Source organism: Pezoporus wallicus, unplaced genomic scaffold, assembly GCF_028554395.1.
Source record: "Pezoporus wallicus isolate ANWC-B61680 ecotype Strahan unplaced genomic scaffold, APGP_CSIRO_Pwel_v1 contig_14112, whole genome shotgun sequence".
NCBI classification, from domain to species: Eukaryota; Metazoa; Chordata; class Aves; order Psittaciformes; family Psittacidae; genus Pezoporus; species Pezoporus wallicus.
In genome coordinates, this window is record NW_026642865.1 from 67465 (window position 1) to 94369 (window position 26905).

The 26905-nt window shown below is 54.6% G+C and overlaps 1 protein-coding gene across 5 annotated transcripts; it reads right to left on the reverse strand.

Moving 5' to 3' along the window:
* Positions 1-1029: 1029 nt before the first annotated feature.
* On the reverse strand, positions 1030-26453 carry KIAA0513 (KIAA0513 ortholog). 5 transcript variants are annotated; one of them, XM_057432951.1, is made up of 13 exons: positions 26106-26453; positions 10010-10495; positions 9163-9262; positions 8688-8761; positions 8506-8576; positions 7497-7704; positions 7038-7078; positions 6387-6465; positions 5952-6029; positions 4325-4354; positions 1874-1954; positions 1500-1594; positions 1030-1390 (listed from the first exon to the last, which is right to left on the reverse strand). In XM_057432951.1, the coding sequence occupies exons 2-13, from the start codon at positions 10336-10338 to the stop codon at positions 1341-1343; spliced, it is 1236 nt and encodes a 411-aa protein (XP_057288934.1). In that variant the 5' UTR covers positions 10339-10495; positions 26106-26453; the 3' UTR covers positions 1030-1340. The 5 variants fall into 5 exon arrangements, with proteins under 5 accessions (XP_057288934.1, XP_057288935.1, XP_057288933.1 ...); XM_057432952.1 differs by lacking the exon at positions 26106-26453 and adding an exon at positions 20572-20701; XM_057432950.1 differs by lacking the exon at positions 26106-26453 and adding an exon at positions 16982-17255.
* Positions 26454-26905: the final 452 nt, after the last annotated feature.

Genomic DNA, 26905 nt, shown 5'->3' on the forward strand with positions numbered 1-26905 from the left:
TACACTGCATACCAGGTAGCTGCCATCACTGGAGCAGAATAGATGTGCTTAAGACAGAGCTATTTCAGGTTTGATCGATGGAGCAAAGGGGCTGGGGAAGGAAAGGGCAGAGAGATGCTGGCTGGGGAAAGAGGGTGATTAATCTCATAACATGGCTGCTTTGGGAAGCCAGGAGGCTTTGGGAAACACCATAAGCCCATGGCAGCCGTGATGTTGAGGATGCAGCAGGAACAGGTACAGAGGGAATCTGCCTTGGCACTGTTTTGCTACCTCCTCCCAAGCAGCTTCCATGAGTGCTCCTCTCCCAGCAATCCTGCCCAAGGCCATGGTTTTTCTCCTGCTGATCCAGGCTAATGATACGGAGCAAACTGCATTTTCTCTCTGCCCACAGGTACAAAACCACACATGCGGTGCAGGGAAATTGTCCCAAGGGAAAGATTTCTCCCCAGCTCCCAAGGAGCCTTAAACAGAGGAAGGCAGCAGCACGTTGCCAGCCCCATCTCTGCTCCCAGCAAGCCCCCGCACCGCCCATGCCCCCAGGCAGTGGTGACATCCTGGGTACACAACCCAACCTGTTGCCCTGACCCAGATGCCTGCTGCATCCCATTGCCATCCCCAGCAGCCAGTTCCTGCATTGCCAGGACAAACCCATGTGGTGAGAACACCCAGTGCCTCACTATGGAGGGAGATGGGTCAAACTGGAAGCTGCTTTCCCAGGGGAATTGGCTTCCCTTGGTGGCTGCATATGGCCCCAGGGGCTGGATGTGGTCCCTGCCATCACCTCCCATAGCCCTGGTCCAGCTCCAGCCTCCATGCAGATGCCAGTGGGGAAAGGCAACAGGAGGGTCGAAGCCTTGGATTCCTTTGGATTTACCACCATCCACAGCAGCCTGGGGAAGGCACCGAGCAGTGAACACGTTTGGCAGCTCTGCTGCTGTCATGCCATGGAACACCCCGGACCACTGGCAGCATCCCATGGTGGGGCTGGAGACCCTCAATCCAGCTCCCGCAAACACACCTGGAGCCTGCAGCAGTCACTCTCTCTTTGCATTTGTTTGGGTTTGGTTTTGCTTTTTTACTCACAAAATACACTTTTGGGGCTGTCTACTCTGAAAACAGATGCGAGGGGGGTCTGGCGAGGGGCAGGGGGGCTGTTTAGCTCCTATTTCTATGTGCTGCCTTGGTGCAGCGCTAAGGGTTGGTGGATGATCATGCAGGTTTTATTGCAGCTTGTGTGTGTGATTTCTCAAAGCAGCACAGCTTCGGTTACAGGTATATCCCCAAAGGTGGGTTTCTTTCCCCATCTTGCCTGCTCCAACCGCAGCGCGATGGCCAGGCAGCTATTCGGTAGCCATCTGCTCAATGTGGTCACTGAGCAGCTTGAATTGCTCTGTGGAGGAGAGAGAAAACGGTGCTGGGAGGGTGCTGAAGCATCCCACCCAGGTAGGAGGGCTCCATCCCTCTGGAATCCCATGGAAGGGGTGCGCATCCTCCCCTACCTTCATCCAAGTTGCCGATAGTCGCCTGCTTCTTCAGGAAGTCGCTGCAGAGCTTCTTGTTCAGGCCGAATGCCAGCATGTTGTGGATGAAGGTGCTGAGGAAGGACAGAGATGCTCTTGGTGAGGGAAGGGCCAGGCTGCCTTTTTTTCCCCCACCTTTCTCTTTGCCCCTGCACCCCCTTGTAGCAGGCACTGGGATGATGCTCAGCTATGGGAAAGCGTGCCAAGAGACACTGCAGTGTTGAGATTTCAATTTAAGAGATAGGAGCAGGTCCTAAGGAAAAGTACCAAGCATCCTCTGCACCATAAGGGATGTCCCCAATGATGGAACATCTATGATGTGCCCACCCATCAATAGCCCACGCCCTGCTCACCCCAGCTGCCCGAAGGTGATGTTCTCATTAAAGCGGAGGCTGTCATCACGCTCCTCCTGCGTCATGTGGCACCACTTCTCCCTGCAAGGCACAAACCCGTCTGGCACCACCATCGCCCCAGAACCCCCTGCCTGCATCCCCCCGCCCCAGGACACAGAGAACACCAAGACCCCTTGGCATGTGGGGTGCAGGATGGGCTCCCACAGCTGCATCCATCCGCAGGTCTCTCGCTCTGGGGCAAAGAAAGAGATGTCACAGGAGAGTCATCTTCAAGCTTGGCTTGCTCCTGAAGGTTAATAGCTAGGAGGAACATTGGCCTCTCAGCACAGAGCTTGCATCTCTCATCTTCAGTGCCATCGCTTTGGCATGGGGGATGAGTGAGGAAGCAGGGGGTCTGCGGCGCATGCTGAAGGCCCCCCCAGCCCAGGAGGGGTACCACGAGGGTACCAGGCACCTCTCCCCCATCTGCAGTGGGGCTCCAACACCCCAAACCCCAAGCAAGCCATTCCCCAAACATACCTGCCCCTCCGACAGCACAAGGAGCTCCCGTCCTCTTTCCTATGACCCCACTCAAGGGCCAAAGTGCCAACATCACAGTGCAGCCCTGAAGACTCCCTGGCTCTACTCCACCTCCCAAGCAAATGCAACTGCAGCATTGCCTTAAAGGACAGGGGTTTATGTGCTCTAGATGTTGGCAACCAACTCTAGGTGGTGAAACGACTCCCAGTCCGGGTGTCCCACTTGTGGGGGCTTTGGGAATAAAGCCCATGTCATGGAATGTCACTGTGGTGCTGTGCTCAGGTGGTGGCAGCAGGGGCTCAGTGCATGCACACCAGGTGAAGCCAGCCCCATCCCGAGAGGTTACAGGCAAGGATAAGAGGAGGAAAAGCAAGGAAAAACAGGGATAGGTAGAAGAAAAATAGCTCTATGGAGGAGAAGGAAGAGGAGAGCACCAGGAGCGCATCACACGCTTACAGCTCGCACTAGCTCGCCAGCACACCAAGCGGGATGGGAGGAGCTGCGCTGGGTGAAAACAGCAGTTGGGATGAAAGGTGTCTCACAGTGCATTCAGAGGGGCGAGCTCAGCCCCAGAGCGTGTTTGTGTTGCTGAAAGTGGAGAAGGATGAGTGCCCATCCAGGCTGACCCCATGGACGTGAGGCTGTCCTCACCCCAATCAGCCCAGCCCATGCGGAAGGTGCTGAGCCGAGTCTCAGGGAGAGAGCTGCTGCTATTCACAGGGCTCTGGAAACTTGTATGGTATATTTAGAAGTATTTAAAGAAGAAAAAAGAGGTGTAATTTCTTCCAGATAAAGCTCACAATAGCAAATGAAAACCACATCCAAATCTGGAGGCTGCAAAGAAAGGAGAAGAATCAAATTAAGGGGGCTTTGAAATCTGGAAGCGAAACTTCACAGACCTCACTGGCCCACTTACAGAAGCAGCATGTTTGTAACAATTTTTTTCCTGCCTTTTTATGTTTTTGAGGGAGGAAGGAGGAGAAAAAAAAACATTATCAAAGAAAAATCTGGCTTGTTATTCGGGAGTAACATGCCTGGGAAGGGGGGAAGCTCACATGTGGCTCTACTCAAGCCCTTTGATCTTCATACTAGCACAATGGGGGAGGCACAGGGGTGTGTAAGCCCACGGTGTGCTAACACCTTGCCTGTATTTTGGTGTACCCAAGAATGTCTTGCCATGGGCAGACAATGGGGAGAACTGTGCCTGTAAGATGCGGCTTCATCCACTGGGCATCACTCGTCTTTCAGCAACAGCATTTCACCCCACACAGCCGACCTGAGCAATGCTCTATCTGAGCAGTATTCCAGTTATCCATTTGCTGGTGCATGCCTTAGCCACGTGGGAGATTTACTGCCAAGCTTCAAAGAACCCTCATCCTCTTGCTAATGCCATCACTTGCAGCGATTTGCTCCGAGATTGACTACCCCATGCTCCAGCAAGAGAGCCATGGCTCTCCCCCTGCCCCAATCCCAACTCAGAACACCAATGGATGTGGCTGCATTTGAGCATTTTCAGTTGGCAAAGGACCCTCAGCACCTCTCTGTGGCAGCAGAAGCCAGGAGCAAGCAGGAAAGACAGGAGAGGGGGATGCTTTCTCCACGAAGAGACTCAGTTCATGTCCAAAACCTGCCTGGGGAGCTGTTCCCAGCGTAAGCCCTTGGCTACCCCATCAGTGGGCATCTGATTCCCATAGCAAAATACTACAGCTTGAAACTGGTCAAGTTTCCTTATAAAAGGCCACATTAAAAAGGCCCTTTTGAGTGGGTAATGCACATGGAGTCGAATCTCTGGTGGCCGTTCCTCCTCAACGGAGAAAGGGCCTTTCAGAGCCCCCCTGAAACATGTTACCCCCCTCCCCAGGGCAGGGTTTGGACCTGAAGTGAGCATTGGCCTCTGGACTCTAACGCACTGAAGTAGAGGGACAGACACACCTCTTCTCCTCTTCCTCCCCAGTGTTCCCTCTGGAGCGGCAGCAGAAACAGGGCCGACAAGAGTGGTGCGTGAAAGATCATGCAAGATAGAGGGATGGAGGGGAAAGGAGGGAAGAAGAGACAGAAGGAAGGTTGTTAGAGGCAGAGAGAGGAAAGAGAGAGAAAAAGAGGTTTAGTTCTGGTTCCTTCCCCCATCCCCTGCCCTCCCCACCAACAGGAGCAAAAACCTCCCCTGCTTTACTGCAGCCCCAGAGGATGCAGCCCAAACACCACAGAGATGCCCTGACCACCCCATAGAAATGGTCACAGCCCTGTCACCACGGGCCATCCAGACACCTTCCGTGGCCAAGCAGCACCCCTGGTGTTCCAAAACCCATTCCATGGGACACCAGCCCTCACCAACCAGCTCCTCCTGCCAGGGTTTTTAATCCTCAGTCCAACAAGCGGCATCCGTTCGCCCAGTGGCATCCATTATCCTCTCCAGAGGGCTGAGGGGGGATCACTACCACCTTCCAACCCCCACTGAGATACTCAGAGCACTCCAAAGGTGCAGCTCTTGAAGCTCATTAGTTAGGTGGGCTTGTTTCTGCAGCAGAAGCAGACTCAGCCATCAGTTTAATTGAGAAAGGCACTCGGAGCAGAGAGCAGCTGCCGGTGGCGTATGTCCTTGTGAGACACTTGCTGCTGCTAATTTGGGGCTTAATCAAAGCAAATGCAGTTATGGTTACATTAACTGTTCAATAGGTTCTCTCGGTGGCTTGCTTGGGATGAAAAGAAAGGCAATAAAGGAGAAAACAGAGATTGATCGGCACGCTCAGCCTAGCAGAGCAACCCATGGTGTGAGGCAGGGCTGCTGTGGCTTAGCTCAGGTTGTGGGGGGGACGCAGGAGGGCTGGCTGCTCAGAAAAGGGGCTGTTCAAGTGCTCTCAGCCTGAGAGCTCAAAGCCTCAAAGCACTGCACAGACACGCAGCAAGGGGGAAACTGCAGTCGAGAGAGGAGTGAATTGCTCAAGTCCTCCTGGCAGCTCCATAATGGAGCAAGAGATGGACATGAGCCTGGTGAGCATCTCACCCACCCTTGCACCCTGTAGGGTTCCCATGCCCAGGCACCCAGATGCTCCCAGCACACAGCCACCTTCCCAAATAAGCAGCCCCTTCCCTTTACAGGGTTTGTTCCCATCCTACAGCCCTCAGGGGTGATGCTGACATCTCCAGCTCCCATCCCTGCTGGTTGCCTGGTGTTGGTCCCCATGCTGTGCTGGCAGAGCATGTCCACAGCTCCCCTGGGGATAGCCGGTACCCAGAGCATCCCCTCCCTGTCGCTGCACTAAGCATCTTTCCCCATACCTGCTTGCAAAACAAGCACCAACAGCCTGAACCCAGCTGGGTTTTCTGGGCACACCTCTAGGGCTTTGCCCTTGCAAAACTGGTGCAAAATGAGCAAGAAAACCTTCATGCACCTAAATCCCTAGGAGGATGCACCCCACAGCCCAGTAGTCCCACGGATTTGCCATCAGGGGCAGAAAGCAAAGTGTTTCCCCATGGTTGGTGATGCTTAGGACCATTGGGAATGCTGTGAGGCTGGAGGGGACACAGCATCTCCTTTTCTGATGGGAACACATCCTACCTGGTGGTGGGGGACCGCTTCCTTCGCTCGCAGTGCACAGCGTCGAAGAAGGCAGCATTCCAAAACCTCAGGTTGTGCCTGCAGGGAGGGAGGGAGATGCTGGGAATGGCCACCCCCCATCTCCCATCTCTTCTACGCCTCCAGGTCCCCCCAGGGCCAAGCTCTCCCACTTCCCAAGAGCCAGGAGATGATTCAAGGGGGTCTAAAGCAAGACTGGTGGATTTGGTCCATTTCTGGACCAGCTCCTTGAGTGGCTGCAAACACACTCTCGCTGGCCCAAGAGGTGTGCAAAAGCCATCAATGTCCTCTTTTAGGGGCAGCAGCAGCTTAAAAGCACTCATAAACATATGGAGAAGGTGTGGACAAGGAAGAGTAATCCCCTCCCCAGGGAGAACAACACTGGCCAGGACCCTGCTCGCTGCAGGCAGGCTTTACCAGATGGGCTGCTGCTTGAGGTGCATGTACAGGTAGATCTTCTCTCCTTTCTTCTCCTCCTCTGGGCTCTGCACGGAAACTGTGGGGACACAGTTATATACCAAGGTCTGGATGGCTCCCACCTTCCCCACCCATGGGCAGAGTATGTGACCCCCTTCCAGCTTGGTGCCTAAGCAGCTGTGATGGCATGGTCTGCAAACCAAATACTCATCCCCAACACATCCACAGCAACAAGAACAGGAGTTTTGGCTGCCCTTTGTGGGTAGGTAAAAGCTCTGACCAAAGCATGGATGTCCCAGAAGGATACTTGAGGGACTGGAACACTGATGGGTAGCACGCATAGCTACTGAGGGGAAACTGGTGCAACACGAAAGCTCAGGGGCAGTGGATGCCCAAACCTCTGCAAGCTCTGCCACTGGGGACAAGATGCCACAAGATGTCCTGTGGGATAAGAGCTGTGATTGCTCCAAAGCAAGGAGCTGTGAAGGCTCCTTTAGAGCAATTCTCTAAGGGCTCAGAGAAGATAGCATCTTCCTGCCCTTCTCCTGGCCCCACAGGTCCAGCAATGCATGGTCATGGTTATTTCATACTACCTCCAACCCTTGTTCCTTCACTGGGGATGCCATGACCAGCAGCACTGGCTCTACTCACCCGTCTTCTTCAGCTTCTCCTTTGGTTTGTCCTCCCCTTCGCTGTGGCACAGAAATCAGTGTCAGCTCCCAAAAAACCCGCCCCCATGACAGGATATATGGTAAAGCCCTGCCCACACCAGAAAGGGGATCACCCCCACTGAAAGCCCCCCTATTTCCACGCCACTGTCCCCCAAGGCCGGAAAAGTGGCTAAGGGACTGTGTTGTCCATCCCAGTCAAACCCAATACAGAGGTGATGCAGAAGATCACAAAGCAACAGCACCACCTCCTAGAACCATACATTTCCACCCCCAAGGGACATAGGACTCCCATACTATGTGATACCCAATGACCAAAGTACAAAGTATGGGACCAACCCCCTTCCCATGGCCATGATAACTCCTGCCTCATGGTGACCCTGCACCCAGGAGGTTTCTGCCTTGGTGCCTGCCTCATCCCACCCAACAGAGAGGTACCCACTCGCTCTTTTTGCTGGTAGGACCCTTCAGTTTGGTCTCCAGGCCCCCGAAGAAGCCCTTGACGTTCTCTGTCTTGGCTGATGTGGTTTTCAGCAGCCGCTCTGCGACGTCCTTCTTCTCTGCCAGCCAGCTATTTGCTGACTTCAGGTACGAGTCGATGCTGCCCATGGGCTTCTCCTTGGCCTCCAAGGGCAGTGTGTGGGTCTTGCCTGTGGGCAACACATCAGGAGCTCAGCTGGATGCATGGTCCTGAGTGCTGTTAGCTCCTGGGGGACCTGCTCCCAGCACAGGCCGGACCCATCCCAATTCCCATAGGTCTTTATCCTCCCCTTAGTTTTGGATAAGAAACCCGGAGTGACCACCACACACCAAGCAATAAACCAAGGTGGTTCTGGGCTGTGACATTCACAACACAGCCCCAGGGTCAGGGAATATCTGGGGATTGCCACACATAGAATCATAGAATGGTTTGGGTTGGAAAGGACCTTAAGCTCATCCAGTTCCAACCCCCTGCCATGGGCAGGGACACCTCACACTAAACCATGGCACCCAAGGCTCTGTCCAACCTGGCGTTGAACACTGCCAGGGATGGAGCATTCACAACCTCCCTGGGCAACCCATTCCAGTGCCTCACTACCCTCACAGTAAAGAACTTCCTCCTTATATCCAGTCTAAACTTCCTCTGTTTAACTTTTAACCCATTACCCCTTGTCCTATCACTACAGTCCCTAGTGAAGAGTCCCTCTCCAGCATATTCGCTACGTACCTATTGAATCCCTGTTACCCTTAACATCCCTAGCCATGAACATCCCTGAATAGAAACAATGGCAAACCAGCATCAGCATGAGCATCAGCGAGGGTCTCTGGAAGGTTTGTACTGCTTCTTGGCCATGGAGGCTCTTTTCAGCTCAGTATCAGCCAAGCTTGGGTACTCTCCATCACCCTTCCCATGCACAGGGCACGCTTCACCACCAACACAAGCAGAGCCCAAGGGTGCAGGTGCCTCTTACCCACGTAGTAGTAGGTGAAACACATGGTCATAAGGTTCTTTGCAGGGCTGAAGTCATCCATCTGGTGACACCTATCACAGAGGGATGGTTTGGTAAAGAAAGACACCCACTGGTGGCAACCCATGGGTGCTGCCTGTCGGCTTTTGGTGGTCCAACAAAGCCCCATCCCACCCCTGACTTACTCAAACAGCACAAGGGCAAAGGACTGCATCAGGCGGTAGAAGGTCTGCTCCGAGACACACTTGGAGTTGCAACGCTGCAGGCACAAAGCCCAGGGTTTAGCACAGGTAAAGCAGCAACCTCAATCCCCGCCATGGCCCCCATGCAGGGAGATGGGCAGAGCCTCCCTCCCGGAGACAGGGGTTTGCCTCTTGGAATTGTTTTTGTAGGGAACAGGACATTTCTGAGTGCTGATGAGATGTCATTTTACATAAAAGAGGTGACTTCTGTTCCTACATTGCAATAAGGATGTATTTAACTGCGTCAAGATGTATTCATTCACTTCTCTATCTCCCTGTACTGAAGTTCCTCCTTTTACCCCAATTCCCTCCCTTCGTAAGTATCACTTTGGGGTGTTGCTGTATTTCCCTGGCCCGAGCCTCCTGCTCCAAAGCCCCAGTGCAGGGTCACTGCTCCTTTGCCCATCTCTCCCCTTACCTGGGCACTCACGTATCTTGCAAACCACTCCCTGCCCTTCCCATTCTCGCTGCTGCAGAGCTCACCAAACCTGGCCTTCTCTTCTTGGTCCAGATCCTCTCTGAAATGGGGTAGAAAGAGGGAAAAACACTATTAAAGGTGAGGATGTGTCTGGCATTCCCTATCCAGCCAGCATGGCTCAGCTCCTCCACCTCCATCCTGGTCCTGCGATACCGGGAGAAAGCAGAGGAAAAGGAGCATCCATTTTGCCATCCCTCGTCTTATGCTGCTCTTTTGTTCCTCCCTGGCAGGGGGAAAACCAAAGGCAAGGGAGAAGGGAAGAGCTAAACACAGTCCAAGCAGAAACTGAGCTCCAGAGACAAGCACTGTGCCCCAGAGCAAAAACAACCCCTGTTGCTGCTCGTCACGCTCCGTTTGCTCAATCCTGCTTGACACACTGAGCCACAGCGTTATGGAGACCACAGTGATGGGAGCTGGGGGGGATGCAGGGCTGGGGTGGGAGCCAGGGGCTGCTGCAGGACCAAGGGGCACATGGTGAGCTGCTGGTGTTGGCAGGAGCATGATTAGTGGGGAAGAAGAGTTGGAGACCACGGCATGGGAAGAACCCCAGCATGCGAAAAGGGAGAAAGGAGAGGGGTGGGAAGCTGGGGGTGAAAGATGAGCTGGGATATGCCTAAGAAAGGGATACAGGGCAGAGCCTGCATCCTCGCCTTAGCTCTGACAACACTGGGGAGCAACAATCTGCGTTATCCAGGCACAGGGAAGGACACAAACCAGAGTGGGAGAGCACCCAGACCCCATCCCATGGGATATCCCTTAGCAGCCCTCTCAGGCCCCATTCACTCACCCGCCAGTGAAGATCTTCTCCACGTAGTGCCGCATGAACTCCCTGCGCTCAGCCATCTCCTCATCCCGAGCCGACTCGGTGCTCTGGCTGGAGGAGAAGGACTCGTTGGATGAGGAGCGGTGGTACCTGCCCCAGTGCTGGGGGGAGTCACCCATGTCATTCTCGCTGTCTGCAGACTCAGTGGCATCGCTCTCCTCCCCAGCTATATCCCCCGTGTCCCCCTGGTGCCCGTTGCCACTGGGGGCTGAGGGCTCTGAAGGGATGCAGGCGGGTGTTTCGGTGTCGAAGTCGATGAGATTCCCTACAGGCACGTCTGGGGGGGCCTCCATGACTCTCCCAAGGGATGTGGTGGTGGTGAGGGGCACTCGGTCCTGGTCCTGTTGTCCTCACTGGGGTGTTGAGGCCATTGCTAGCGGGATGCTTGGCAGGACGGGCTGGCTAAGGCAGGCAGGTCCTTCTGTGCATGGACAGGTTACTGCAGGGCATCTGAAAGACAAGGGGAGGACAAGAGTGAGGACAGGGCCCAGGGGAACCTCCACCATGGACCTTAGGCAAGGAGATCACAGGCCACCACCTACTATGTCCCCAGGATGCCCATCAGCAGCATGGAGAGACAGGACAGGGATGCCCTGATCAGACAGAGCTGGCTGCTCTCCATCAGCCATGTGAATAAGCAAACCCATGCAGTGCTTGCGTGCTTTCTGCACTGCTCAAGAGGGTTTTTTATCCGTTAGCCCAGAAAAGAGACAATTTGAGCCCAAGCTCCATATGCCACGTTTGGGATGTGACATCTCGCAGCCTGACAGGCAGAACTGGGCCAGCGTGAGCCAGCAGCTGGCAAGCACACTGGTGATTTTCCATGGCAGCCCTAAAGCATCGTCCTCTCCTCTTCCATCCCCTCCGCTCTTGGGTCTGCCTGACCCCATTTGTAAATGGGTCCTGGATGGAGCATCCCAGTGTTGAACATGCACCGACTCGAACTGGGAGCGGCAAGGGGATGCTGAACGCAACAGAGACTGTCACGGGGTGCAGGTGTAGGGCTTTGGGCTGTGATTAGATTAATTTTGGCATCCAAGCCACATTGCAAAGGTCCTGCAAAGCATTCCAGGCAGTACTGCATCAGTTGCTGTGCAGCAAAAGGGGCTGCCCTGAAGCTGCCTCTTCATCAGAGTCACTCATGTCCTCAGCGAGCGTGTTTGTGCCCCAGGAGGTGGAAGTGATGCCTTCTGAGGAGTGAGCCTGGTACAAGCATCCCCGCTGCAGCAGCTGGGCATGGGGCCAGCGCGGGGCAAGGCAACGCAGCACAGGAGCAGGGACAGCAGCACGTCAAAGCAGTGACATCCCCATGGAAGCACCACAGCAGCACTGCCATTGCGTCTGCTGCCTTCGAGGACACAGGCAACCACCCCCAGAGCAAAAGCAACCCCAGATTTCCTTCAGCTCAAAGAGTAGCATAACCCAAAGGGCCAATGTGCTGCCCATCAGACAGGAGTTCAAAATAGAACACATCTGAAGTGTTTCACCAAGCTCGGAGGCTAGGAAAATAACCCATTTGTGGCAGGAGGAGCAGCATTCCCAGCAGTGCCCTCCTCCTCCTCCTGCTTCCCACTGCCACTTGGGGTGAGTGGGGTCCTGGGACCCACAGGACAGAGAGGGAAGCACTCACATGCACCCACACTGAGCAGTCAGCCCCCTGCTCTACACCCTCCCTCACACTGAACCCTGCTCATCCCCCTGCACGCACCTAAACCAGGATCCTGGGAGAGCTGCGAGGATGCTGCTGCAGTCAGTGAGCCAACGGGAGCAGAAGCTACTGGGAGGAGAGGAGCAGCCAAGAGGCTGCGGCATAGGAGGGACTGGCCTGGTGCCCACAGGGAGCCAGCCAGCTGCAGCACAGCTCAACCCCCTGGGCAGTGTGACCCTGTCCACCCATCCACCATCCACCCATCCCTCATCCACTTTTCCATCCCTCCACACATTAACCCATCCATGCACCCATCCATCCATCCATTCATCTCTCATCCATCCAACCCCCCATCCATTCACTCATCCATCCACCCATCTGTTCATCCACCCATCAACCCATCCACCTACCATTCACCCATCCACCATCCATCCATCCATCCATCCATCCATCCATCCATCCATCCACCATCTATACATCCACCATCCATCCATCCATCCATCCATCCATCCATCCACCATCCATCCATCCATCCATCCATGCATCCAGCCAGCCAGCCATCCCCAGCCCTTTCCAGTCCTAAGGCAGCTGCAAGGTGCCTCTTTGCACCCATGGAGCAGCAGCACAAGCTCATTTCTGACCATCGCAGGCTCTATTTTAAGAGAAAGAGGCCAGGATGCATGTGATGGGCTTTCACACATCTGTGCCTCTCTCCCTGAGTTGCTCATCCCCTGTGCACTGAGATCAGGAGCAGGCTTGGAAGCAGGAGGCAGCACATCTGCAAACCGAGCTGTCAGAGCTCTTTGAGCAGATTTTCTCCATTCAACACTGAGTGGAAGGGAATTGGTGGGGACAACGAATCCATCTGACCATCCATGCATGGATGTGGCACTGAACAAAGTCTGGTGCAAAAGACTGTGCAGGCACAGTCCCAGATTCCTCTTATCATGTACATCCTGTAAAGAAATAGCAGGAATTCCTCTACCAGGTGAGCATCCCTGTATCCTTATGAGTATCCATCCCAATCAGATTTGCTCCCACTAGGTCACCTGGGGAGACAACAGTGTTTCTGCCCAGGTACTTTGCAGAGTGCCAAGCCCTGTGCGTGCCTGAACAAAGGGCTTTGCAGAATCTGCTCCAAGCAACACATTGCTTAGGAGTAAAACACAGCCAAGATTAGGGAATTCCAGCTCTAGAAAACAAGTGTAAATGAAGACAGATCTCTTGGCATCACCTCTGGCTCTGGGCAGGTCTGTCCTGTCCCAGAAACCCAGCACCAGCACAGCAGCAGCTCAGGGGGAAAACAGCCACTTCCAGGACTGTATTTATCCAGACACCACCAGAAAGGAACCAGATGTGCTGGGGAAATGCTGGCTCCTTCTCTGCTTGAGCCCATGCCTGTACCCAGGAGGGCAGAGAAGCATCCCCAAGCTCTCTGCCAGATGTGCACAGCAGGCAGATGGCACCACTGCTGACCAGGCTCTGCCCGTCCCCGTCCCCTCCAGGCAGCAGTTCAGGGTCTAAGGGCACACAGCAACGTGCAAGAGCTCACACACAACGCTGCCCAAACGCATTGACCCTCTCCATATACACACATCCCACGACCCTACGACGAGAGAGAAGGACTTGGGGTGCAGGCTGAGCCAGACCCCAGGACTTGCAGTGGGTATAAGGAGCATTGCAAGCCAAGCAGAAACCTGGCCAGGGCTGCAGGCAGCATTGCTAAGTGCATTTCTGACCACAAAGGGTTTAACCACTCGCTGACCGGCTCGCAATGAAGCCCTGCCCTCGAAGGAAGGCCACAAAAGGAGATCCAAGTGCTCCAAGTTTGCTGGGTTCTCAGCACAGAGCCTAGAAGAGCTTCAAAACCAAACCAAGCCTCAACCTCAGCCCTGTACCCACCCCACAACCCAGTCGTTGCTCCAACGGAACAAATACAGGAAAGGGATGGCCAAAAATACAAACCAAGAGCCCCAGGTCCTGCGTTCTGAGCACTCAGCTCCATCAGCACATCCCAGCACAAGCCAGACACAGCCCAGAGCATCCTGCTCCTGGCTTGCCATTACTGGGTCAAGCTTGAGAGTGAATGAGGGCTGTGCAATAAAAGGGACTTTTTGGCTGCTTGGGAGCCTTACCACAGTATCACAAGCTTCAGCATCATCGCAAGCTTCAGCATCATTTGGGTCCTGCAGTTCATGGGCTGACTTTAACCACGAGGCTAAACCAGACAGACAAGATAGCACGTAGCTGACTACAGGCTTTCTCACGAGCAAGCATCTTCTAGTGCATCTGTATTCCCTATGGACATTTGGAGTACAACAAATCCACGTCTTCCCACTGGAGACGCCAGCGCAGGAATACTGTCAATGAAGAAAGAGTTGGCTGGAGCCATGCATGGAAATGATGCAGGAAACCTGTGGTACCCCGGAACTTTGGAAAAGGCCTGATTTTAACTAAAAAACATGGGGTGTTAAAACCTGGTGCCAGGAGAGGAATGAGTGAGGAGCTGGGATGCAAAGCAATGGAGCTGGGAATGAGGTAGGACCTTTTTCTGCTCTGTTTCAGAGGAATGTCAGGAGGATCTCTGCCATCATCCTCCCATTTGGTCCCACAGCATCCTCTCCAGGGAACAGGACCACTCAGTGTGCTGTTGAATTCCTTTTTCCCCTTGCAAAACCTGAGGATATGACACAGAGGGGCAAAAACTCACCCCCAAAGCCTCACCAAGTGATGCTGAAGTGGTACTCATAGGATCTAGACCAGAGAACAGCAATGATAAAGGACATGACACAGCCCATCTTCAAGCACAGCCTTTGGGGAGTCCTCTGTGTCCATATGCAGCAGCCAGCACCGGTGCAAGCGATGTACTGAGGTGTGATGATCTCCCCAGGGCAATAGCTTTGACTGAGATGAGCGGCCTGGCCAAGGTGACATGGCAAACCCAAAACTGTCCCTCCCACCAGCATCACAGACCCCATCATCCCACCCAAACCCAGCAGCAGCCCTGGTCCCTGCAGTACCAGCTCTGTCACCATACCAGTAGTGTGTCCCTGTGCCATGGGGTACATCCCATCAGGCAAGAGGATTCCAGGATGAGGTGCTTTCCCAGCATCCCTAAACCCTGTGTGGTTCCCCCTTGGGGTTTATTACAGGTGTGATGGGTGCTGAGGACAGGTTTGCTGCAGGACCTCAGCAGTTCACAGCTGGGAAGTGGGATGCAATCCCAGTTTGATGTGATGGAAATCCCAGTGTGGAACAGGATTCAGCCAGTCTGTGCCTCATTGCTCCCCAGCCCACTCAGTCACCAGAGGTGGATGACAAACTCCACTAATTCTCGTTACCAGCTCAGGCTGTGGGTGCATCATGTACAATGACACTGCTCGAACCCACACTCGCATCTGCCTCCTACGCAGAGATGGTGCTGCAGCCTGGAGCCTTCAGGGGTGATTAAATACTGTAATTAAAATGAAGGAACCTCTGCCTATTCGCATAGCTGCAGCATTGCACCCTCCAGTCCCTCTGCTCACTGGGATGCGCGCAGACACTTAGTGCAATGGCTCTGAAAGCCTCTGTGGACATCCAGCCCATTTGCATCCCCACCAGAGATGCTGCTTCAGGGAAGGAGAAAAGACACAATGAAGTCTTGCAGGACATACCCCATGTCTCCATTTCCCAGCCATGTCAGGGGACATGTGCTTCCTAACCTGCAGGAAGGGGGATGATGCACTGCTACCTCCTCCCACCGACTGTTCTGCTGCCCTGGGGAGGATGCAGCCTGGATGCAGGGGATGACACGGGGAGTCACTGCTGCTGGTGTGACAGCAAAGAGCCATTGCTCAGTACTGGCACATTTCCACGCTGCAGCTCACCACAGAGCTCCTCTTGTCCCATCCTCCCTGTGCACAGGCAGTGCATCCAGATCCCGGCAAGGAGACCATGCAGTCACCCTCCTCCATTGCATCCATGGGTCTGTGCTGGCACAGCACCTCAGCACCAGTGGGAAGTGCCCTGGTGGGCGCTGGGCCAGCCTGGCCGGGCCCTGCAAAGGCACCCTGGACAAAGCTTTGTTTCTGCCAAAGAAAACTCCCTGTGCTCTAAGGGAACGGCCTGTTTCCTCATGGGGAACTGGTCAGTCTTGTTCCCTGCTGTCCCTCCTGCAGTGTGAACACCTGGGCAGCTGGGTCATGGCTGAGGGATGCTGACCCCTTGAGCGCCAGATCCCTCAAACCACCCTGAAAACAGAAGCACAGCACCTATCCATCTTCCCAAAGTGCTCCATAAGCACCTGAATGCCCAAACCTCCTTGTTTAAACGAGCCCTGAAATTCCCCCTCTGTGAGCCTGCTTGTCCCCATGCGGACCTGCTCTGCTCCCTGTGTGGCAGCCAGGACATGCTCCTTGTTCTATCGGGGTTCAAGCTGCATCCTCCTCAAGGCACAGCCGCGTTATCCTGATGCTGCTCAGCCACTCACAGGCAGAGAAGTTACAGCCTCTGCAACTTAATAAAAGTAATACCCAGGATGCTAGGCCTCAGCATCAGTCCGTGATGCTGGCCACAAGCAGGACCCTTTGCCTCCCCAAGCCAGCATTAACCCACATGGGTAGCTCTACAGACCCAGCTCGTTCAGCCTTAATAACAGAGCTGTTTCAAGACAATCTGAAGCCCCGCACCTTGCCCTGCTTTGCAAAGAGCCCTTTTTTCCCTGCTGCCATCAGACACCATATGGCAGCTCCCCATTTGCCTGGACTTCAGAAGGGAATTAAATATCTCTTGAACAGACCTGTGCTGTGTAAGACCAGCTTTTGTGCCGAGCAGCAGCTTCTCCTTTAACACTTGCCAAGCAGCATAGCTTTCATTGCCCCCCCCCCCTCCCTTGCCATGCACACGCATCTCCAGGGAGCCCTGAAACTGGAGCTGTTTATTCTGCAATTCCAGCATTCATCCAGCTTCACATCGGAATGCTGAGGGGCCAGCCTGTATGTTGGTCATGAGCTTCCCTTCCCCAAACACGCTCAGCCCTGTATTCCCATGGGAAACACTGCCTCCATGGTTAAAGATGCAGCCTTTTGATGAAGGAGCGCAGGGAACGCATCCTACCCCAGGAGGATGAATGCATCCAACCCACAGGCTGATCTTACAGCAAAGTCCAAGTCCTCCCTGCAGGAGATGGGGAAAGAGAAGGGGTTAAACCTCAGCCTGGGGGGCCCATGCACAGCGGGCCTGTCCTCACGCAGGGTCACAGCGGAGTCCGTTCGGATGCTGCCCTCCCTTCCTACCCTCGCCGTTACCTGCACGCAGGGCCCTCCTCGCACCGTTGTCAGCGGCATCCGTCGGGGCCGTACCCCCGTGTCCGGCGCACCGGGAGCCCGGCGGCTCGGGGCCGGTGCGGTCGCTCCCTGCGGAGCTCAGGCGCATCGCGGGTACCCACGCAGCACGCACGGCTGCGCGCAGAGCGCTGCCGCTCCGCCTCGGAGCAGCGGGATGGGAAGCGGCTCATTGTGTAACTCCGACACAGTTTTCACGCCCGGGAGAGCTCCTTTCCCCTTGCCACAGCGCTTGTGCGGCGGGATGCCCGCACCGACCTCATCACCCGCCACCCCCAAATCAGCCTGTGCGAGCCATTCCATGAAGGCACATTCGGGGTGCTCCCCAGCAAGAGTTTGTCATCCCTTTCCATCACTTTTAGCTGGTATTTAAGCCCCCCCCCCCCCCCCCCATCACTCTGAGCCCTGCAAGACTGAGTTACCTGCTCCGCTCCTCCCCACAATAAGGCACTCCAGGAACAGAAAGTGCGAGTTTTGATCAGGGGGAGGAAAAAGCCCCAGTGGGGAGGAGAAACCGGGCGAGGGCAGCTGGTGCAGTTGACAGGACAAGGGCAGTGCTTCAGTGAGTTATGGCTCACCTGGAGGGTGGTGCTGCCAGAGCCTGGCTTCTCCCCTGGCACCGTTAGGGAAAAGGATCCAGGAGTTCCATGGCAAGAGATGGGAGAGAGAAGAAGGGCAATCCCCCTGTGAGGGATGTCCCAGAGGGGGTGTTGCATGCCTGGGTGGCAGCTTTGGGGTGCTCACAGTGATGGGGAGTCTCTGATGCGAAGGGAAGCAGTAGAGGAGGCCACTAACCCCTCCACCTTCTGCCAGGCCCTGTTAGGGCATTCAGCCCTCCCAAAAGGACCTTTGTCACTTGGCCAGCCACTGTTTGCATTAACCCCATGGGCTCTCTCTCCAAAGTGGGGTGCTTTGGGGAAGCTCCAGCCTCCCCAGCTCTGCTGCCTTACCCATAACAGTGAGGGGAGGCTGGAAACCCTCTGTGTCAGCACTGCATCCCTGGTCCTGCTTATGCTCCCTGCTCCAGCATCACCCCAACTCAGAGCAGAGCCTCTTTTCATACTCCTGTATCCAAGCATCACTATGGGCAAAGAGGCAGTGATCCCTTGACCCAGCACACCCCACAGGACCAGCCGCAACAGCCAGCCCTGTTCTGCTACCCATGGGGAGCAAAAAACAGGCTTGGTTGTAACAACAGCATCTTCTCCCCTAGGAGATGTCATGGGGAGATGGTCCAAGAGCAGCAAATTGCATGAACCCAAGGAAATATTGCTGGGACTGCAGCATCCCTGGCAACGCCTGTCCAAACCCAGCTGCTGCTGCACAAGGGCACTCTAGGGAGAGAGTCGAAAGCCTCCGCATGCCTTTTTAGTCCTTTCAAGCTACACAGGAGATGGGTGAGTCACTCCTGCCATGGAGCATCCTCATCTGGAGAGCTCAGATGCTGCCAGTTAGCGTGGAACTGCTCAATGCCCCTTTCAACCCTGTGCAGAGGGGATGCTGCCCGCCCCACACTCACATCATCATCAGCCCACGGAGGAAGCAACGCATTTGTGACACAAAGTTTGAGCTCAGCAGAAATACAAGAGCGTTACTAATTGCCTGTCTGCTGAGGGTGATTATTATAATTAAGCCAGGCTTCAGAAATGGCAAATGACATGTGAAAACACACCCCAGATCCAGATTTTATATACCACCACAATGAGGGGTTTGCTGCCTTCACCTTGGTTGGGCTTTCATGTGGATGCCCAATCATTAAAGCACAACTTGAAGGTCGTAGGTTGGGTTTTTATCTGTTGCTGCTGTTGTTGACCTGGGTTTTGCACTGGAGCATGGGAGATGGAAACCCCTGGAGCACACATGCTCCTGGCACTGAATAGAACCCAATCTCCAGCACTGGGATGGGAGATGGGCACTTTTGTGCCTGCTGCATCTGGTTTGGTAACCCAGGAATGGTTTGCCTGATTGAAGAAAGGGGAGACCCCAGCATGCCAGGAGAGCATCCACCATGGGACTTGGCCATGGCACACTGCCTGCCCTGGAAGCAGCCAAGGACCAGGGCAGCCCATCTCCATCTCCATCTCCTGGAGTTGTGGACCCACCTGCACCCATATGAAACATAGACTGGTTTGATCACCCAGTTCCGATCCCCCTGCCCTCACATTAGACCATGTCACCCAAGGCTCTGTACAGCCTGGCCTTGAACACTGCCAGGGATGGAGCATTCACCACTTCTTTGGTCACCCTATGCCAGCACCTCAGTACCCTCACAGTAAAGAACTTATTTGTTATAGCTAACCTCAACTTCCCCTGTTCAAGTTTGAACCCATCACCCCTTGTCCTGTTGCTACAGTCCCTAATGAAGAGTCCCTCCCCAGCATCCCTATAGGCCCCCTTCAGATGCTGAAAGGCTGCTATGAGGTCTCCACGCAGCCTTCTCTTCTCCAGGCTGAACAGCCCCAGCGTTCTCAGCCTGTCTCCATACAGGAGGTGCTCCAGGCCCTGATCATCCTCGTAGCCTCCTCTGGATCCTCATGACCCTCCTCTGGACCTATGAGGACATATGAGGTGTTCAAGACTTCCCAAACAGCTTGTGGAAACGTCTCCATGGAGGTTTCCCCCCTAAAACACCCTCATAGCGGAACAACCCCTCTCCCCATCTCCATCCTCAGCCAGAAGCCATCTCCCATTGCTCCCCACACTTCCAGCCTCATCCACCCTCCAGCATCCACCTCCCTCCATGGTGTGTTTACAGGCAGCCTGCGAGCATACACAGACGATGATGCCCAGCTGCCTCACCGGCACATTGAGAGCTGCCTCTGCCCCCGGACTGACGTGGGTATTCATCACTGCATCCCTCTCTTCACAGACAAAAGGCTCCGGGGGTGGCTGTGTCTGTCGCACACGATAAGTGGCCTATTTTCCTTCCCTGATCCCAACACGGCACGACTCCAGCAGTAGGCGGGCGCCGTGAGACAGCCAAGCTCACATCTGCCTTGTGGTTCTCCAGCACCAGGAGGGAGGAATCGGTGCTGAGCAGAGGGTGACATCCCTCCCAGCAGGCAGCTGCAAGGGGAAGCACCTCTTCTGTGGAAGTTACTAAAGAATTGGGCAACGTTTTGCTTCACACCCTTGAGCAAAAGGCAGCCCAGGAGAGCAGGGCTGGGCATGAGGCATAGGGGAAGGCAGCGACAGCTCCGGAAGGGAGATGGGGTTTCAAAGACAGAAGGATGTGATGCAAAATCCTACTGTAAAGAATGGAGCGGTGCCAGAGCAGGGAGAAATGGGGTAAAAACACTGAGAAAAGGCCCAAAGCCCAGGTACTGCATAGAAACACCATGGGGTCAGCCTGAAGGTTGAGCCCCACAGAAGAGGGCAGCCCCTTTGTTGCAGCCTGGGCAAGGCCATGCCCATGAGCGCAGCAAAAGCACATGGATCAGGACAGGGACACCAAGGCACTTCCACACCACAGAGCCACATGCATAACGATGGATTAACTCACAGTAAAAGACCCACAACAGTATGAAACCATCCAAACCATAATGGGTACTCACCCTCTGCGATCTCATGGGTAAGGGACTTGGCTCAGACTCACAAGACAAGGAAGATGTCAGATTCCTGATGCTTATTTAGCCGTGTTCTTCCATTCCCTCCCTCTCTTGGCCACCCAACAGCATCTCCCCTGTGCCCAGCCCTGCTGCTTACTGAGCCCTCAAAGCCAGCACCCCAACGCGAGCACGCAACGCAACAGCGTGTTGCAACACCAAGTATAGTTGTGACACGGCTGCTAAAAACCTAAATAAGCCGCTCTCCCAGTCTGTCCCTCTGCAAATCCGTCCTAATCCAATCTGGTTTATGGCATTAAGTTGGACCCTCCCATACCGAGCACCCCTGTTGGCACAATGGTTGGGAAAATCCTCTCGTTTCCTTATTCCTGGTTGAATCTCTAATGCAGAGGTCACCGGAGCTTCCTTTTCCTTGCTTAGGAAAGGGACTAACGACAGGGATCTGAGTGTGCTCCCAGCTTTACACGTTGCTGGCACATCACATCCATGGCACAACAGTGGCTCATGCATGGGAGACCTCCCTTTGTGCTGGCTGTAAACGCGCTGGATGCAACCAAGCACCTTCCCCTTTGCTGGGTGTTTATGTGGTTTAAAACACAGGGCTTTCTCCACCTTAACCAGACACAGCAGAATAACCATGGAGGTGGGATCCCTGTGCTGACTTCCACCTTTCCCAGTAAATCACAGCTGGGATCCAGGTGATGAAATGAACCCCAAACTACAGGGATTTGGTGCACACCAACTAACCCCAGAGCACACGCTCCTCACCTCGGTTCTGGTGATGCTCTGCCCTCCATGAGACCACCCCATGGCTGGACCTACGTCAGGGTGACACGGCTGCATCGCCAGCCACCCCTTTACCTCCCTGCAGAGCAGAGGAGAGCAGTCAAAGACACACACCTCCTTGATGCTAAGTTCTTCAGGGAGGAAAATCCCTCTCCATGTCTCCCTGGGGTCCTCTCAGCAAACATCTGCCACAGCACGAGCTCGGCAAGGCAGGCGGGCATCAGCGAGATAGGACCAAGGTGTTGTAATTACCCTCAGTCATCTGGGGAAGTTATTGCCATGGGAAAGGAAAGCAGCAGAACCTATTTACAACCCCTTTCCCATTGAGACGCAGATGGCCGGGCTGACATGAGCCCGAGCAACAGGAGCGGGGCTGCTCCCCCTCTGCTTTCCCTGCACACACCCAGATCACGTTTGGCTCCATCCAATACTTAATGCAGAAATAGCTGGGGCCCATGTGGGTGTTGCTGGCACCATTGCTGGCTGCACTGAGAGGCAAGAGCTCCAGCTGCACCTGCAGGTTAAACAGTCCCCCCCCCGAGCGCTGTTCTTTGTCCTTCCCCTTCCCTGTAAACCAGCCCATGGGAGCAGGGCAAACCACACAGGGAGCGCTGGCAGCAGCGCAGCTGGGAGGAACAAAGGTGGTTTTGATCCCTCCTGCCCGTGCGAGGCACCCGGGATGGGCAAGGAGCAAACAGGAGCGATGGGAGCTCAAAGGGGCAGCTCAGCTCTGTGCCAGCAGTGCCACAGGGCTGCAGTGGCGATGGGGACATCAATGGGGAGGCAGTGGGGACGTGCTGTGAGGTGGCTCCCTAAGGAGCAGAAGGGGCCTCAGTGTGGTGGATAGAAACATGGAATGGCTTGGGTTGGAAGGGACGTTAAGCTCATGCAGTCCCAACCACCTGCCATGGGCAGGGACACCTCACACTAAACCATGGATGGTACCCAAGCTCTGTCTAACCTGGCCTTGAACACCACCAGGGATGGAGCATTCACAGCTTCCCTGGGCAGCCCATTCCATTTCCTCACCACCCTCACAGTAAAGAACTTCCTCCTTATATCCAACCTGAACTTCCCCTGTTTCAGTCTGAACCCATCACCTCAGCTTGTGCGAATTCCAGGTCTCATGAAAGGTGGTGTGGGCAGATTGATGCTGGGAAGAACCCCATGGTGCCTCCACCAGCCTCCCCAGGACATGCTGCTTGCTGACACCTGCATTGCTTGCAAACACAGCTCCCATGTTTTATGTCCCCTCTCCCTTCCCTTGCTCAGTGGCTAGAAAGGATGACAAACCATGGTTAAATATCACCCTAAACCCAGGCACAGCGGGGTCCTCCACTGCCACCCCACACAAGGGATGGAGGAGCTTGCGGCAGCCCTATGGTCCTCAGGGTGTTCAGACGTGAGCAGCTGAGTGGATGCTCAGGAGATGCTGGTAGCTGCAGCACCAAAGGGAAGGTCACCAGCAAGGTGATGCAGATGACTTGAGCTCCATAACATGAATGCTCAGGGCACAACATGCTGGCAAAGGAACGAACGCTGTTTTCCTGCTTGTATCCCAACATCCTGACAAAGACGCAGATTCCTAAGCAGGCCAGCTCACCCATCCTCTGCTTAGGTGTAACCTCCCCACAGACCACCTTGCTTTCCCAGTTGTCATTCCCAAGGGGTGGCTGATTTAACTGTAACATCACCAGCATCCTCTGCAACCCTCACTGTGCTGCCTGCAGCACCAGCCATCACCATCAGCCTTCCCAACCAGCAGCACTTGGTACCCAGCATCAAGCAAGAAGGGACAAGGGAGGATGAAAGACCCGTTGCATTTCCAGACAGGAAATCACTCCATTCCCCAGGGAATCCCGTCCCTAATTGTTTTGCATTAAGAGCTTCCAAATTCATGAGCGTGATAACCAGAAAGAGGAGAAAAGCAATTAAATTAGCTCCAGGAGCCATGAAAAGCAGCCTTGCAATGCAGCAATGGGATGGGATGCGACGCCAGTTAGACGGTGCCACTCACACCAGTGTCTATGCAAACCAAACTCATTTCACATGCACCCACCGAAGCTGCTTCCCCAGCAGAGCCCATCACGCTCTTTTGGAGCGCTTTGTGCCATATAATTTCCTTTCCAGTTACAACAGCCAGCAGTGACTCCCGGCTCTCTGTTTGTGTAAAGCTCTATCACATGCCGGATAACAGCCCAACAAGGAATTTATAAATACAGGCAGTAATTGTCACTCCAGCCATCTGTTAACATGGAGAGCCAGGCAGCGGCGCGGCGGAGGTGGAAACACAGGGAAAAGCATCGCAGTGGTGCCATGGATGACAGGGAGCCAGGGAGATGCCGTGATCTGGGATCTGCGCTGGGATCACTGGCCATTGGTCCTGTGGCTCATCCTGCTCACCATCCAGAAAACCTACATGGTCCCCAAACGACATCAGATTTGCCAGCTTTCCCCATCCCACACTTTGTCTTGCCATGTGGGATGCAGACCCAGCAGACTCCATCCTGGCTTTGGGATACAGCCATGCCGCAGGGGGATGCCCACCCTCTGGGAGCCCCAGCCTGCTCCCCATGGTGCTCCATGCACCAGTTTGACTTTTACCTTCACCCCACGGGTGCTGGGTGATGGGGATGCTCCTTCCAACAGGCAGGAAGCAGCTGGTAGAAGGTGATGCTCTGTGTGCCCCAGTGATCTTGATATGGTGCGGACACAGCCTGATGCTACAGGGGTAGCCCTGCAAGCATTTACTGGTGCTTAATGCTTATTTAAAGCTACAACTACCAACATAAAGAGAGCCAGTGACGCATCGGGTGCTTTTCCCCCTCCCTGGGTGCCGCCCCACTGCAGACGTGCCCAAGAGCCGCAATGGGAGCTCCGGAAGGGACCGCGTGCCAAAATGCAGCCCAGGGCAGGACTGGAAAGACCTGTTGCTGCTACCGGAGCCACGAGGGCACGGGGCTGGGAGGGGAGGTGTGGCAGAGGCCAACGAAGCCTGTGCTACCGCCACCAGCACTTGGGAAAGGGCTGGAGCAATGGAAGCAAGCAGGGGTGAATGGATGCATCCCATAGCCCAGAGTGTGAGCCCAAACACATGCGGACCCTTGGGAGGCTGTGCCTGCGAATGGAATACAGTGATTTAATTCTGCCCTGGGCCTGCAGGGCCCTGACCCATGCCCAGTGCTCAAGGTCTAACCCAAATCTGATATCCAGAGTCAGTGGGATGACCTGATGCAGCCGCTCTGGTGCCATGGTCCCCATCTCCCATTGCTTCAAATGCAGCACAAAGCACTGACAAACCAACCAGGGAAAAAAGGGGAAAAAAAAAAAACAACCCAGAAAATAGAGGAAAAGAAAACCCCAGAAAACAGCAAAAAAGCCCCAGAAAACAGGAAAAAAAAAGCAGCAGGTTTATTTCTCCCTGACATCTAATAATGTTTATCGCCCTCCGAGCAGCAGTTTCCCACTCCAAGAGCCAGCAGCAGGGCTGATCCTCCTCCAGGCTGGAAGCAGTTTAAAGCCTGGCATCTCCCCATCTCCCGCCCTCCACCACCAGTGAGAAGACCAAAAAGGTTCAAAAGGCACAAAACAGAGGGAAACGCCATGGGAAGCAACAGCCCTGGATTCTGGGGCCGGGCTGGCTCCTATAGAGTTCACTGCAAACCCTGCATCCCTGCTGCTCCCAGCTTCGTCCCGCAGGATTCCTTGGGCTCTGTGGTTGTTTTCCAGCTCTGAGCTCATACAAAAGGTGCTGGGGCCACAGCAGAGCATCCAACCCACTGGATGAGGTAGTTACTAGGCGAGGGGGAGAGCTGCTGACAACTTGCAGGAGGCAAAAGGAGAAGTTAATGGTGCTGCAATTCCCACTGCCTCTGTCATTAGGAAAAGAAAATGCATTCGAGCATCCTCACTCGAATGCGCAATGTAATTTGTTTCAAGTTTAATATCATTTTCTTTCCTGGAGATGGGCTGAAGCTGGGGAAAGTCTTTGTTTTTATCAGCCGTGCTTCAGGGCAGATGCAAGGAAAAGGAAAGGATTTGCAGAGTTTTATAAAGGGGGAAAACTCATTTAAACCTGTGCAGGGTGGCTGCTGCAAGAGGCAACCGGCCACTGAACTACTACAGACACTATCACCCTGAGCAGTGTGCTCATAAACCAGCTCAAATTAGCTCAGTATTTAACACAGGTTGTTAATGGAGGGTGCGGGTTTTCTCCTGCCCACCAAACTAAAGCTGCCTGTTGCCACCATGCTCCTGCACGAGGCAGTGGCATCGCCTCACCTGAAAGCACCGGTTTTGGGGCAGAACAGGAGGAAAGGGGGAATCCCGGTTTATTTGCGGTTTAATCCTCTCCTGGAGACCTGGGCTTTGCACAGAGAGGTTGGGATTTTCCCCCGCCTGGCTCATGCCGTTTCCTCCTTGGGGCCTCTTGTTTGTACAGGCGGCTGCAAACGTTTCCTCCTCCTGGCGCCACGGAACAACACGGCTCTAGGGGGGGAGCATCCTGGAGCATCCGCATCCATGACCCACCCCGAGCCCATAAACCACCACGAACTAAAGCATCAGATCTGCACACACCCCCCCCAAAAAAAAGGAAAGAAAAGCAGCAGAGCTCCCCTGCACCTTCTCCTTCTGGCTTTTAACCCAAGAGCACAGCAGGGCCACCAGCCTTGTGCTATGTAATATAAATCAGGTTTCCTGGCGCTGCTGGAATAGAGAAATGATAAAACACAGACCTGGTGGTCCCACGGCAGCGGAATCGACAGGCTTTTTCTCTCCAGGCCTGGAACAAGGAAGAGATAAACCACGCTTGCTCCAGAGCACAGGCAAACAACCGCTTATCACCACGTTAGCAGCCTCAAGGCTATTGCACGGCTGCAGGAAAAGTATTATTCCTCCCCGCTCGCGGTAAAGTTTCTATTTTGGGCCCCTCCGTCACGCAGAGCTGCAGCCTCAATCCATGCTGGGCTGGGAAAGCAGCCAGCCACGCAGCCCCCAGGGACCCCTGCAAAGCCCGTTTCCTCCAACGCTGCCAAACTCACCAGCAAAGGGATAAACTTTGGGTGAACCGGAGGTAGTTTTTTTGTTAGAGCGGCCGATTCCCGTCAGTTCGCCTTGGTTTGGGTGTTTTTGTGTTGTTTATTCACTTTGAGTGGTTTATTTCCTAGGAGATGTCCTCAATGCACCACCCTGCAGCCGGCCCTTGGTGGTGTTGCCATTGCCAGCACAGATTTGCAGGGGGAGTTAAATCAGGGCGGTTGAAACGCATCCACCTGCAGATGCCGAAGGGCATTGGGTGCTGCGAGCCCGGGCTGGCTGTGGCAGGGAGGCAGCTCTGCCCTTGCTGCTGATGGAGAGCCTGTCCTGGAGAGCAGGCATCAGTTTGGGGGTGGTTTGATGCTGTGGAGGGTCCAGCCAGGGATACCAGAGGGTTTGGGGCTGGTGCTGGTGCACTGAGGGATGCTCGCCTGGCTCAGGGGGGAGATAGAATCATAGAATGGTTTGTGTTGGAATGGACCTTAAAGCCCATCCAGCT

Excerpts from the sequence above, each read along its gene's own strand:
- KIAA0513 (XM_057432951.1), bottom strand. The coding sequence starts at position 10,338 with ATGGAGGCCCCCCCAGACGTGCCTGTAGGGAATCTCATCGACTTCGAC. Across the intron at positions 9,263-10,009 it reads GAGAAGATCTTCACTGGCGG|AGAGGATCTGGACCAAGAAG; the intron begins GTGAGTGAATGG and ends ACCCCATTTCAG. Across the intron at positions 7,079-7,496 it reads CCTACCAGCAAAAAGAGCGA|CGAAGGGGAGGACAAACCAA; the intron begins GTGGGTACCTCT and ends TCTGTGCCACAG.